Source organism: Anopheles funestus, chromosome 2RL (assembly GCF_943734845.2).
Source record: "Anopheles funestus chromosome 2RL, idAnoFuneDA-416_04, whole genome shotgun sequence".
Lineage (NCBI taxonomy): Eukaryota > Metazoa > Arthropoda > Insecta > Diptera > Culicidae > Anopheles > Anopheles funestus.
This window is the reverse complement of record NC_064598.1, coordinates 69,247,213-69,259,277: the sequence shown is the minus strand read 5'-3', so window position 1 is coordinate 69,259,277 and position 12,065 is coordinate 69,247,213. Positions and strand designations below refer to the sequence as shown.

General features: G+C 39.5%; 1 protein-coding gene across 2 annotated transcripts in view; it reads right to left on the bottom strand.

Moving 5' to 3' along the window:
- The window catches only part of LOC125766309 (discoidin domain-containing receptor tyrosine kinase B), a 230,635-nt gene that overhangs the window by 14,425 nt on the left and 204,145 nt on the right, over positions 1 to 12,065 (bottom strand). For both annotated transcript variants that reach the window (XM_049432129.1, XM_049432128.1), the window contains exons 15-17: positions 6,742 to 6,901; positions 6,514 to 6,663; positions 171 to 301 (exon numbers count right to left, since the gene is read on the bottom strand). In XM_049432129.1, the coding sequence (XP_049288086.1) occupies positions 171 to 301; positions 6,514 to 6,663; positions 6,742 to 6,901 (441 nt within the window). The remainder of the gene's footprint in view (positions 1 to 170; positions 302 to 6,513; positions 6,664 to 6,741; positions 6,902 to 12,065) is intronic.

The window sequence follows — 12,065 nt, the reverse complement described above, 5'->3', positions numbered from 1 at the left end:
GATAAAAGTACTACGGCAAAACAACAAAAGATAGATACGTGCGAGGTGATGGATTATTTTTTCTCCAGTGTTTGAGTGGTCTTGTTGTCATTCCGTCGAAATTGGTGTGTGTAGGTTTGTGTATGGGTGCTGGAAGTTGTTTTGTTTATAGAGAAGCATTTGGTTTGTACCCAAGATTTTTCCGCTGCAGGAATAGATGGATTTCGCGGAAGTTTGGCCTGCTCGCCTCGTTACGCTGCCAGCATTCGCACATCAGATCGTAAATTTCTCGTGGACATCCGACGGGAATTGGAAGTAAAATCTGCAGAGGAAGGAGAAAAAGAGTATGCAAAAAAATCGTTTAATTAGTGATGAAATTTGTGTTCAAATCATAACAGATTTGTGTCTTGATTGAACTGCCGAATTGCTTAACTTAGCGTGTTGCATTAAATAATTCGTTCAACACCTGTGCTTGGAAAACTCCCAGCACGAAAATCGAAACCACACGAACAGAGTTTTTTTTTGTAAAAACTCTTGAAACATTACAGTTGACCATTAACTCAGCAGCAGTTCAGACGGGGTTGGTTGTTGTTAAAAATTCCAAAACTCAACTCAAGTACTAAACTTCCACTCGAGACAGCTGCTTGAGGTGACGGTGGTGACTACTACTTGGGATGGCTACGTGTTTTTTTTCTCTCTTACTTTTTCCCAGTTAGGAACTTTTAAAAATGTCCCAGTCGGTGATGGAGAAAAGCCAAGAAGGTAACCGTCGTAACCGACCACTTTATCGTTTTAATTTACCAGAAAACGTTGCACTGAATGGACGAATCGGTCACATGAATGAACGATGGAGTCCTTGCTCGGTTGGGTGCGTTGTTGAAAAGTGACATTTAACAATTGTGTAATGTTCATTAGAGTTGAAAAAGGTAGCGATGAAGTGGGTTTTTGAGTTTTTCTGGTTCGTATTCCGGCAAGGAGTGTGTACTACATCAAAAATAATGAGAAAACCGAAGCTGAATCTGAAGCGAAGAGAGTTGAAAATGGGAAAACTAGTACAGAGATGAGTGCGGACAGGTGCGCTTCGTGGCATTAGAGTACGATGTTCATCATTATTTCCACTGAATTAATCCACTTTTTTACGATACTGAATTTGAAACATTACAATGTATGACAATCAGACCAAACGGGGTTTGAATCTAATCTTTCTATTGCAATTCGATTGAGTGCTGCCGGAAGCGATGAAAAAGAGTTACATCATTTCAGGGAATGACAGAATATGTAACATTCATGCGATGTAACGGGGTGGCCATTGTTTTAGCATCGAGCACACGTGTGTGGAAAGTGGGAAAGAAGCATTTCGCAAAGCGTTTGTTGGAATTTGAAACACTTTTCTTTTTCTGTTGTCACACAATCAGTACCTGTTAGAAAAAGAATGAAACAACGGAAAAACAGCTTCATATGGACCTAGCAAACCACCGTCTGTCTTGATTGTACCACAGACCACAGTACAGTTGATGGTAAGATGGTAAAGCATGTCCGGGAAAATTCAAGAGGCTCTTGTAAAATCGGGAAAAGCGAACACCACCAGTTCCACTCTCGCTCGCCGTCAATCAATCGAAATTCAATTCGACATAGCAAGAGCAAGAGCACAAAACCTTTGCTGCACTTTTTTTTAACAAAAAAAAAAAAACAAAAAAAAAGACATCCTGGATCCCGCTGCAAACTGGGATCCCCCCATTGACGGGTGAGTGATTGGTTAAGGGTGGAAAATGGCTTTTTTGCCATATCTTTGTACAGCAGGAAGGTGGATTCTTTTATTACTACGCTACCAATAGTGGGGAAGGCTATCAATTTGAATTATCACTGATGAAGAAAGACACTTTCACTGCGATGGTTAATGTTGGATCGATTTGGATTTTGTATTTGCGGAACTGTTTCTGTTTTACCAATAGGATTCGATTGAATAAATTCTGTGATAGTTTTATTTAATCATTTTACAATGTACAAGATGTAGTTCTATGGTGTCTTGCTCCGGGTCTCAATCTAACACTGCGTGGATCGTGGTTTCGCATCACATCTGGATCGAATCTGCGTCATAAGGACTTACGATTGTTAAACAGTATTTTAAACTACCAGATGGTCGACAAGGTCTTGTAGACAATTAAGCTAATAACAAGATTGCACTTTAAGTCACATTAAGTTAGATTCGAACCTAGACTACTTTATCCCCTTTTATGGGGAATACCAAACACGATTTCTGCGTGTTTCGAACGATCGTTTTTTTGGAAACGATAAAATATAATTTTTGATTAAAATGAAAAAAATCATAGTGCAAAACATACCCGTGGAAGTTGTCATTGAAATGAAGGTTAAAATTTAGCGGGAACATTGATTGTTTGTGACAAGAGAAATAAATTGATTTTTATGTTAATTTATTACCGTAAAATTTTCCAAAATATTTGCCTAAAGATATTGTTTTCAAAGTATATCAACATGATATTTATTTGAATTTTTTGTCACATATAAGGATAGATCTTGAATTCAAGACCCTTTAAGCATCAGTGCGTGTTACCGCAACAAATATTGCTGAATTATATTGAAAGACCAGGACCTTAAGAAGAAGAATTTTTGTAAATACCGGTGTAAGACAATTTTATTATAATGTAAAATAGTTTTGTCAACAATATATAATTTTTTTTTGCATAATTTACACTTTTTATTAATAAAACTGTCCTTCCTGTAAAAAAAATCATTAGAACATTCAAAGATAAGAAAAAAGGGGTTTAAATTCCAATATAGCTTTCAATAACAAAATTCAAAACATCGAGTCCGATACAGACCGATTAAAAGGAGCCTTACTACTTTCATTGTTATATCAACGCATTCTTAAAGGCGGTCCGCCAACACCTTCTGATTTTGAATGTGGCGCGAAGCTCTAAAAGATTGCTCATCCCTGCTGTATGCACTATGACTGCTCTCAACGTAGTTAAAAAAGGATTTTTTCCATGCCTTATACATCCAGCTTGATTTAATTCAAGTGACTGTAAAATTGATTCATGACTTAAGCCTCGGAGCAACTATAAACGTGCTGCTTAAGCAAGAGTTCATCAGCTAAGTGCAACAGAGCGTCACTTAATGCTCATACATAATTAACCTTCGTGTTTATTGGAGCATGTTAATAAGTTCCCCGGGTTTTTTATCCTTCAGTCCCGTCATGGCGCCGACTCGTCCCGAGAAAGTGTTAAGATGGTTTTACATCAATCATGCATCAATTCTTCCGTGAAGTGTTAGTGAGTTTAATTTGTAAGACAAATTGTTTGCACAGTGTGATACTTAATGTTAACTTTCTTCCAAGAAGGAAAGGACACCAGGAAAGGTGTTGTTATGTGTTTTCCCTGGAAGCTTTACGCGGTGGAAATTGCAACCAGGGGAATTTGGTATACAAATTCGTTAGACAAGTGATTAAGATCGAACCTCGTTGCATCCGGTTGTTCGAGTGTTAGGAACTCACGTGTGGAGCGATTTTGATTTGCGTTAACCAATCACTCAGGCCGGAAGTTTGACAAAAGCCTCTTGCTAGAAAAGCTGCGAATAATCATTATTCATAGTGTAATTTAATATTTATTACAACGCCAGATTGTGCGTGCGCATTGGTTTACCACAGCGACTAAGAATTGGTTCCAAACTTGCACCCCGTTACAAACTCGCATATCCGCGTGCTGTTGTGATGGAATGAAACCGAAACCATCATGTGGGCAAAGAACAGCCGGAAAAGGAAGACCACCCCCACTAGCCACGAGGAAGACGAAAAGCAAGTGCGGCATTAATGTGTGCCATGTATGATTGACGCCTCGTGAGACCATCAGTAGTAGCAGTAGCAGGAGTAACGATAACGAGCAGAACGGGAATAAGATTGATCCTTTCCCGGCTGTGTGAGATGTACGTGTGCAAGGTGGTTGGTTTGTTGGTACGTTTGAATTTTAAGTCACCACCTTCTGGCACGGTTTTTGGTGAAGTGAAGCAGAATGCCTTTGCTGAGCTCGCTTGACGCAAGACGTGACATGGGACGCGACATTAGTCATTAATATTAATTACCTGATTAAAGTTTCAACCGTTCGGGTTGGTAGTAGTGCTTTCTTCCCACCCAGCACACCACCAACAGAGACGCGGTATGGGCAATGCAAAAGGGTAAGATGGTTGGGCAATTAAACGCTCCCGACGCATCTTGTGACGTTCCAGATGATACAGATGGGTTTCTTTTATATTTGGTTCTTGGGCTTGGGCCGACCCAATTGTGCGGCTCCGGTACTCGTTTGGTTGCGTCAATCATGGTCACATTCTTCATCTGAAGCAAAGGTGTGCAAGGATCTCTTTTACCTTTAATTTCAGCACCGTGGCGTCATAAATATGTGGCGCCATTAGGGATCGCAACATTTTATTCGGCATCCGTTTAACGAATGTCAGTGTTCGGGAACACTGAGTACAGCCCGTGTCTAGGAAGAGTAGGCACATGAATTTCATTAGAGTCAGAACCTAATAAACGTGATTATTTCTCGCTCGACTCCCCCGGGTGGGTGAGTGACTTACCCCCCAAAGAGGGTGGTGTTTGAACAAATGATGAATTTAATTATTTTTACACTTGCGAGACACGCGTGGTACTTCCGGGGACGATTTAAAGTCAGTCAGCAGGCTGGCTGGCCGACAGTACTCGAAAGTCGGTGAGGTTTGATATTTACTCATTTTTCCTGTTAGCGTAAATCTTTATGCTTACGATCGTTACCTAAACAGGGGTGTTTTGTTCCGTAAGGGTTGTTTCCGCTCCCGGGGTGCATGTGTGTGTCTACGTGTATAAGCTTATGCCGTTTTGTGTTAATGCTTTCCTTCAAAGGTATTTAGAATGGGGCGCTTTGTCAGGACAGACCGGTACCGTATGGATTATTCATGGTTCATCATTCATTCAGTAGTGCTAAGGAACCACAAAACCGGCTTTTCAAAATAGAACAAAATTACACATTTGACTGATGGGTCGAATGAATGTGTGGTCGTATCATCCCTTCGGTTAAAAAGAGGGGAGTCTGATTATTTGGCTGGCTGAAAAACACCTTAATAACCCCTAAATACGTAACATATGATGTCAACGACGTGTGCTATGAATTATAGATGTTCAAATTATAAATAGCTCCGAGAAAATCCTTTCGTTCTTCAAACCGTCACCCTTTTTGTCTGTTTGTAAGAGTGGGCTGCCCTGCTGGGCCGGTTTATGTAAGAAATCTGTGATATGTTTAACACATCTGGTTGTCGTTTTGCAAGGCTTTGCAAAGTCTCAAAGGACACGATTAATTTGATGAATATTATTGAATTATGCTCTTGTAAACATCACGGATTTCTTAAGGTTTTCAAGAGTTATATAGGAAATTGTACATAACACAGGTATATTTTTGTGTATTTAAATTAATAACTTTATGTATCATTTGTTTTAGACAGCCTTACTGTAAACTGGTTTTTCAATTTATTGTATTTGTTTATTCTTGTTTTGTTTATTTATTTGTTTATCATCAAAGTTATCGAAATTTAGATTCATTTTTTCTCATTTTTTACTTATTTTTAAAAATAATTTTTCACAGTGAAAATTTTTTTCCCAAAAACACTTATTCAAGATAAAAACTTAGAAATTTCATAGAAATTCAACTTTCCAAAGAAAAAAGGTAACAACTTCGTTTACGAAATGTGTAATAACTGTTTCGAAATCGGCAAACTGTCAACGACATCGGGATTTTAAAACAGCTTTGATATGTTTCAAGCTTATTACCTATGTTTGAAAAAAAAAACACATAAAAGCTAATTCAAAAGCTTCAAAGAACAATAACGTACACCAGGTCTTAACATTAAAAAACGAAACAAAAACGAAGCGTATTATTCGTTTGCCGTGACAATTCCATTCCTGCGTGCAAATGTAAGAGAGACATGAACCAAAGGTTGAACATTCACGACAATCACTAGAGCAACGCAGGATGAATCGCACCCGCCAGCCATTATTCGATCGCGCACAAAGTACAATTCCAAGTGTTTCGCATCCACATTTCGCACACACCCGCTTCTGAACGTGTTTCAAATGAAATGAAAAGGATCATACCACGGGTAAAATGGTTGCTCGATGCCGTTGTTCGTTTAGCTTCCGTTTTGCTGGTTTAGTAAGGGATTTGGCGTCTTTTTGCGTTCTTGCATTACACAGAACTCATTCCCGCGAGTTCCATTTTGTACTCGTGGTTGTGCTTTTTTTGTGGGAATTGTTAGCGAAATGGATCTTTTCTTTTGTGAAAGGTTTTTGTTACGCGTGAAGTTTTTTACGCCATAAGCTTGATTGCAAAATTTTGTCATAAGATGGGGAACTTTTTTATGTTGCGGAAATACACCGTGCAACTTTTGTTGGGAATGTTAAGTAAGAAATGGGAAAATAATTGAGCAGTATCTTATACATTAATATAATTTCCTAATCAATCTTACTACATCTTCGTTGTCATGCAATTTACTTACGTGTTTCTTGTTGTCCTGATACATATGACCAATATTCTCGATCACCTTGTCGTCGCTCAGATTCTCGAACGGTTGCTCGCGGGCGAAGGTTAAAATTTCCCACAGCGCAACGGCAAATGACCAGACGTCCGACTTGGACGTGAACTTGCCCTGCAATATAAGCACCAGCGCAGCATGCGTATAAGAAACGACCGAAGAAGCGGTTGATCGAAGATGTTATCCACTCACCATTAGTACGCTCTCCCAGGCCATCCACCGGATCGGCATTGGTTGTGATTGTCTTCCGGCACCTTCGAGGTGGCAGTAGTCAGCAGGATATGCTATGCGATTTATCACAGTTCCTAGTGTACAGATTTTTATCTCCAGCTGTGGTCCAACTAAGCAACTCCTGTGGATTGAGCGAGCAAGAAGAAAAAGGGAGAATGAAACATGTTTAAAAATTTGCCATAAGGAAAAGCATCACAAAACAGAAACATATATTTGAAGTATTCTAATCACAAATGGTTTTGTAAAATATTCGATTGCTTTTTAATCGATGGAGCAACAATTTGTGGGTTGTCGTTTCATTCACTAAACGGACTCATTTCCCATTCAAACGTTAGCGGCTTATGATGTGCGCGGTTTCGGAATGCTCTAATCGAGAGTTTTACGGCTTAATCGTAAATGCACGGAACCGGTTTTGTGTGGCTATGCCGCCAATTTCAACTCGTCCGGAAGGGTACTTTTCGCTTACATCCTTTTGCAGTAAATCGATCGCAGGGAAACCACCTCTGACGGACGCCAGAGTAGCGGAGGAGAGAAGGACACCGTGAAACCCTGGTTACGGAGGAGAGCTGTATAAATCAACTGCACTCCAGATTAATTATTCAACGCTGCCGACCGCCACCATAACTCATTCCCAAGGAAGTAACCGTATCAATTTCCTGCCTTGCACTCAAACCCATGGACGGGCAGCGGTACGGAACCTGCAAAATTGCTTCAGCAGCAATCCAGCTCGCTGTTCCGATTCCTGCCAATGCCGAAATGAAGCGAGGTTTGTGCCGGTCGGCATTAAGGGCCCTCGTTCATTGGTTTTAGCGAAAACCAGCTCCAGGGTCGATTACGTTTTGAAAATGTGCAATTTTATGCTCGGTTCACCGGTATCGTTCATCACCTTCCAATCGATGGGTATCTCTTGACCCTTTCCAATCCCTCTCCCACTTTCCGAGTTTCCGAGTCATGGGAAGATGTAGAGGGTTTTTACATTCCCAAAAATCACCTAATAACCACTCGTACCGTACCGGGTACGTCTGCAACAATGAACAGCACACACCGTTTATATAATAAATTAAATCCTAAATAAATAAACGCACTTATACACATCGATTCCATGCTTCAGGTTCGTACATTCCTTTGGTCAGTCCGACCACGGTACCTCGATTGGCACTGTATGCAGAATAGGTATGCCGTAATGGAACGATCAATATGAACGCATAAACTGCTGGAAAAACCATAGAGTCCGATATTCGTCATCCTTTACCCGTGCGTGAGGCGGCAAGAAAACGATGAGACGATGGTGAAGAGAAGAGGAACTTAATTTTGCAACCCAAAAATGCAACATCGTTCCGCAAACATGGTCCACTCGTCCGGTGGAAGAGAGTTTACATTTATAAATTATTGGCCCGGCTTCGGTAACGGCCGTCCTCCGTTGTTGTTTGCCACCGAACTGGGCGACTCCATCGATGTTGGCCCATTGGAATGTACACACACGGATACACGGATGTGGTAATGGTATCACAGCCAGCATAAGTGATTGTAGCAAAATTACAGTCCGTGAATGAGCGCAAATGGGCGCGAAAATATAATTCCTGACTTTCGCAAACCATTTTCGCGGAAACGTTCCCGGTCTCTGCTTCGACAAAATGGAAAGCATTATTTAATTTTGCCTCTGTTACGAAGAGGCGAAGCCGTGTCGATTTGTTACGTTTGATGATCGGAATGTGTGATCGGTATTGATGAAGTAAATGGGGAAGATAATTCCACTACTTAAGGGGCAGGATGCAAGGATATGAAACATTTGACTGTTAATCAGCTCAGACTGCACAATTCACGATGGTTAATGGTTAATTTGCTCGTTGGCGAATGGATCGTTCCTTACAAAGAAGAAGCTTACAAAGAATTATGAAAAAGAATATAAGTGTTAATAATTTTCACACATGGCGAGATCCAAATAAATGCAAACAATAAAATGTTTCATATTTAAGTACTTGAGAATCATAAAGTATCGTAAATTTTTTCCCCAATTAAGAATAAAATACAGTTTAATTATATTTTTACCAAACAAGTGAGTAATGTAATTTGTTTTGTGAGTTTTGTGGAACATAAACCAACACTATTTGCTATTATGTTCACCAACCACAAAGAGATTCCATAGTTGAGGCCCCATTTTCGGTCTTTATAATGGTCAAATGCATCATCACCCTCATACATCACCCTGCCCTACAAAAATGGAGCGACCGGCGGCCAATTCTCCTGCTCTGTTTGCATTTAATTTCGCCACTAACGATGGGTTGGCGATGGGTTTTCACCGTTCTTCTTCCGTGTCTGCCAACATTCCCTTCGCTTCATGCACTTTCAACCTTGCACCAAACAGAATGCATGGCCATAGCCAGCCTGGATCGAGGTTCCGGTGCAATATTCTTGATTGGATATTTTATTATCGCAATCTACAGGCATTGGAACGGATGAGATGATCCCCCCCAAAAACTCGACTGTTTCTCTGGTGCGGTTTTTTTTCCTTACTTCGATGTCGCTTGTATTCTTTTTCTTCAACAGCCACGATGTTGCATCGATTGTTGTGTCTCACATCTTTTCTGAAGCCACGTGGTAATGTCCATATGTGCTTCCCATTATCGATCCACCAATCCAATGGTTGGCTAAAGTAAATGGGAAGGAATGAGGGAACACACACATAAAAAACCCGAACATATCGAGCAAATTAAACTCGCAACGAACCACAGCGCACTTTGCCCGTGCCCGTACCGTTGACCTCGGAATGAATTATTAAAATAAATTATGGCAAGGTTTACGCGCACAATGTAGATTATTGAAAGTAATCAAAACAAATGATGCAAACAGTGTAAACGTATGGATTTTCTCTCTCATCGAATATTCCTGGTTTTTTTCTGCTTTTTGTGCAGGTTAAATGCTTGTGTGAGGTACTGTTTTTCATATGTAAAACGGTTACATGACAGTACGGTTACTTAAGTAAATTGATAATGCGGTTTATTTATCGTGGGGTGTAGCTCTACCTGCAAAAAAATGTGATGCAATAGAAACATAATGCACAAATTGTGCTTTTAATAAATAATTTTTTTGAAAAAATAACAAATTGAACTTATTATATGCATAAAACATTATACATAACTTATAAAGTATTAAACTACTCACTCACAAATATCATTTTTGTATATTCTTGAAATGCTTTACACCAGTGTAAATCTTTTGATTAAATTTCTGCTCAATTGATAAAAATAAAAGCCCTATTTCTGCAGGATGCAGCAAAAATTATGAGCCGCCCACTACATTGCACTCATAATCACAAGTTCCGCTGTCACGGAAACGGAAATGTTGCTGAGTTCGTGGTGGTGTAGGTGATGCTGATGCGGTTAATTGTATGTGGTACAATTGTCACATGCCAGTGTGTCGCACACTTGTTTCCCGGACATGCAGGACATTCCACTTGCATTGGAACGGTTTATCTACTCGTACCATACGCGTTTGGTGGTATATGTATGGTGTTGAAAGGTAAATACAAAGTCAAAAAAGTAGACAAATGCCACACTTCCATTTCATTCTTTTTCCCTTATATTCACATGTACAACTATTCAACGAAGTAGAGTAAATTTTCAAATTGTACCAAACTGACATTTGTCAAAATTACATTGCAGCAAAAAAAGGATTGAAAAAAGGAAATTGTTTGAATAGGGGCGAAATGGAGTCACCTTTACCCAATAAAACAATTGCTTCCCTTTCGTATGGGTGATGGTGGAAAAAATGTGTGAAAACAACAAAAAAACAATCCTTTGTCATGTTGCAAATAAATAAATTATTCAAATCCCTCACCATCATTCGGTTGTTTCGTACGAAGGGAGCAATGCGGACAACAAAGTGGTTTGAAAAAAACAACAACAAATACAACAAAAAAGCAGAAAGCTTCCACACACAAAAAAGCTTCCACAAGTGGGTGGACCAACGTGTGTGGGGTGTTTTCGATTGGAAAGTGGTTTTGGCTCGACAGGAAATGAGGATGGCGTTGAAAAGTGACCGAATGTCCGTCATTCCGTTTTTCCTTGCTGGTCATTCAATGGTGTTTTTGAATTATGGAATGAGTTGTGTAAGCAGGCGCGATAGTATATGAACATTGGCTCACAGGCAAATTCACTATTTCATGTTGGGCAGAAGTGGAAAAAGCCAACCAGAATGCATTATATAGCTTCAAGTATTACATATAATTCTATTTGATAGTACAGGAAAATTGCAAAAATTATAAAATTACGCAACTATATTATGCAAAAGTTTAACTTATTATTGTAAAATGTAAAATATAAAAATTAATAAAATTTAATTATACCTGGTCGATAAATAAGAGAAAATTTTGTTTTCTTTTCCTAGGGCTTGGAGTAATTGATTTTAACACAAAAAATTATTTACACTTAGTGGTATCATTTAATATTTCGAAAGTAACAAAAGATACTTCAGAAGTAATTGGACCTGCCAGGAACATATTAAAACTGTTACCTATTTGCAGGAAATTTGTACAGAAAGGACTTCCAACGAAACCAATCAATAATAGTGTCATTAAACAAAAAATCGCATTCGTCACTCACTCGTCAACAGGTTGCCACTAGAGCAGAGCATTATGCATGTTCGGAAAAATAAAATTGCATTTTTCACATTAATCCAGTAGGGTGAATGTATGATGCACTCGTTAGGCAGTCGGTCAAGATGGACATATGGAAAGCATAACAATACACGCGGATCGATGCAACTTCAAACGAATGTATTGTGTGAAGTGATCGGAGCCTGTTGAATGAATTTACACATTAATTCGCAAAGCAACGAATTGCAATATGGAAGGATTATTGCAGTTCTTTCACTCTCTATCTCCCTCCCTCCCTATCTCTTTGATGGTTTTGTTTCCTCGTGTGATGAGATGCTTCCATTTGTTGCTTTTATTCTGTGTGGAACAATATGTTCCCTGCAAGCAACAGTTGAAAGCTGGCTGGACAGGTGAAGTAACCCCCGGAAAGGTAAATATGCACCATGCACTTGCTTGGAGAACGAAAAAATTAGCTGCATCTGGTACGAATGGAGGCGTAAATTAAATAAAAAGCCAATGGGCTAAATAATAATAACGCCTCTCGTTCGGGTGACACTTTAAGGGAAGCGTGGAAAATCGCTTAACAATTGTGTGAGCGGTTGATTGATCAGTAGAATGGAGGTGATGGTACTTTGGGCAAACATTGTCTCCCACATTCCCACGTCCTGTTTTATGAAAACAGAAAACAGAC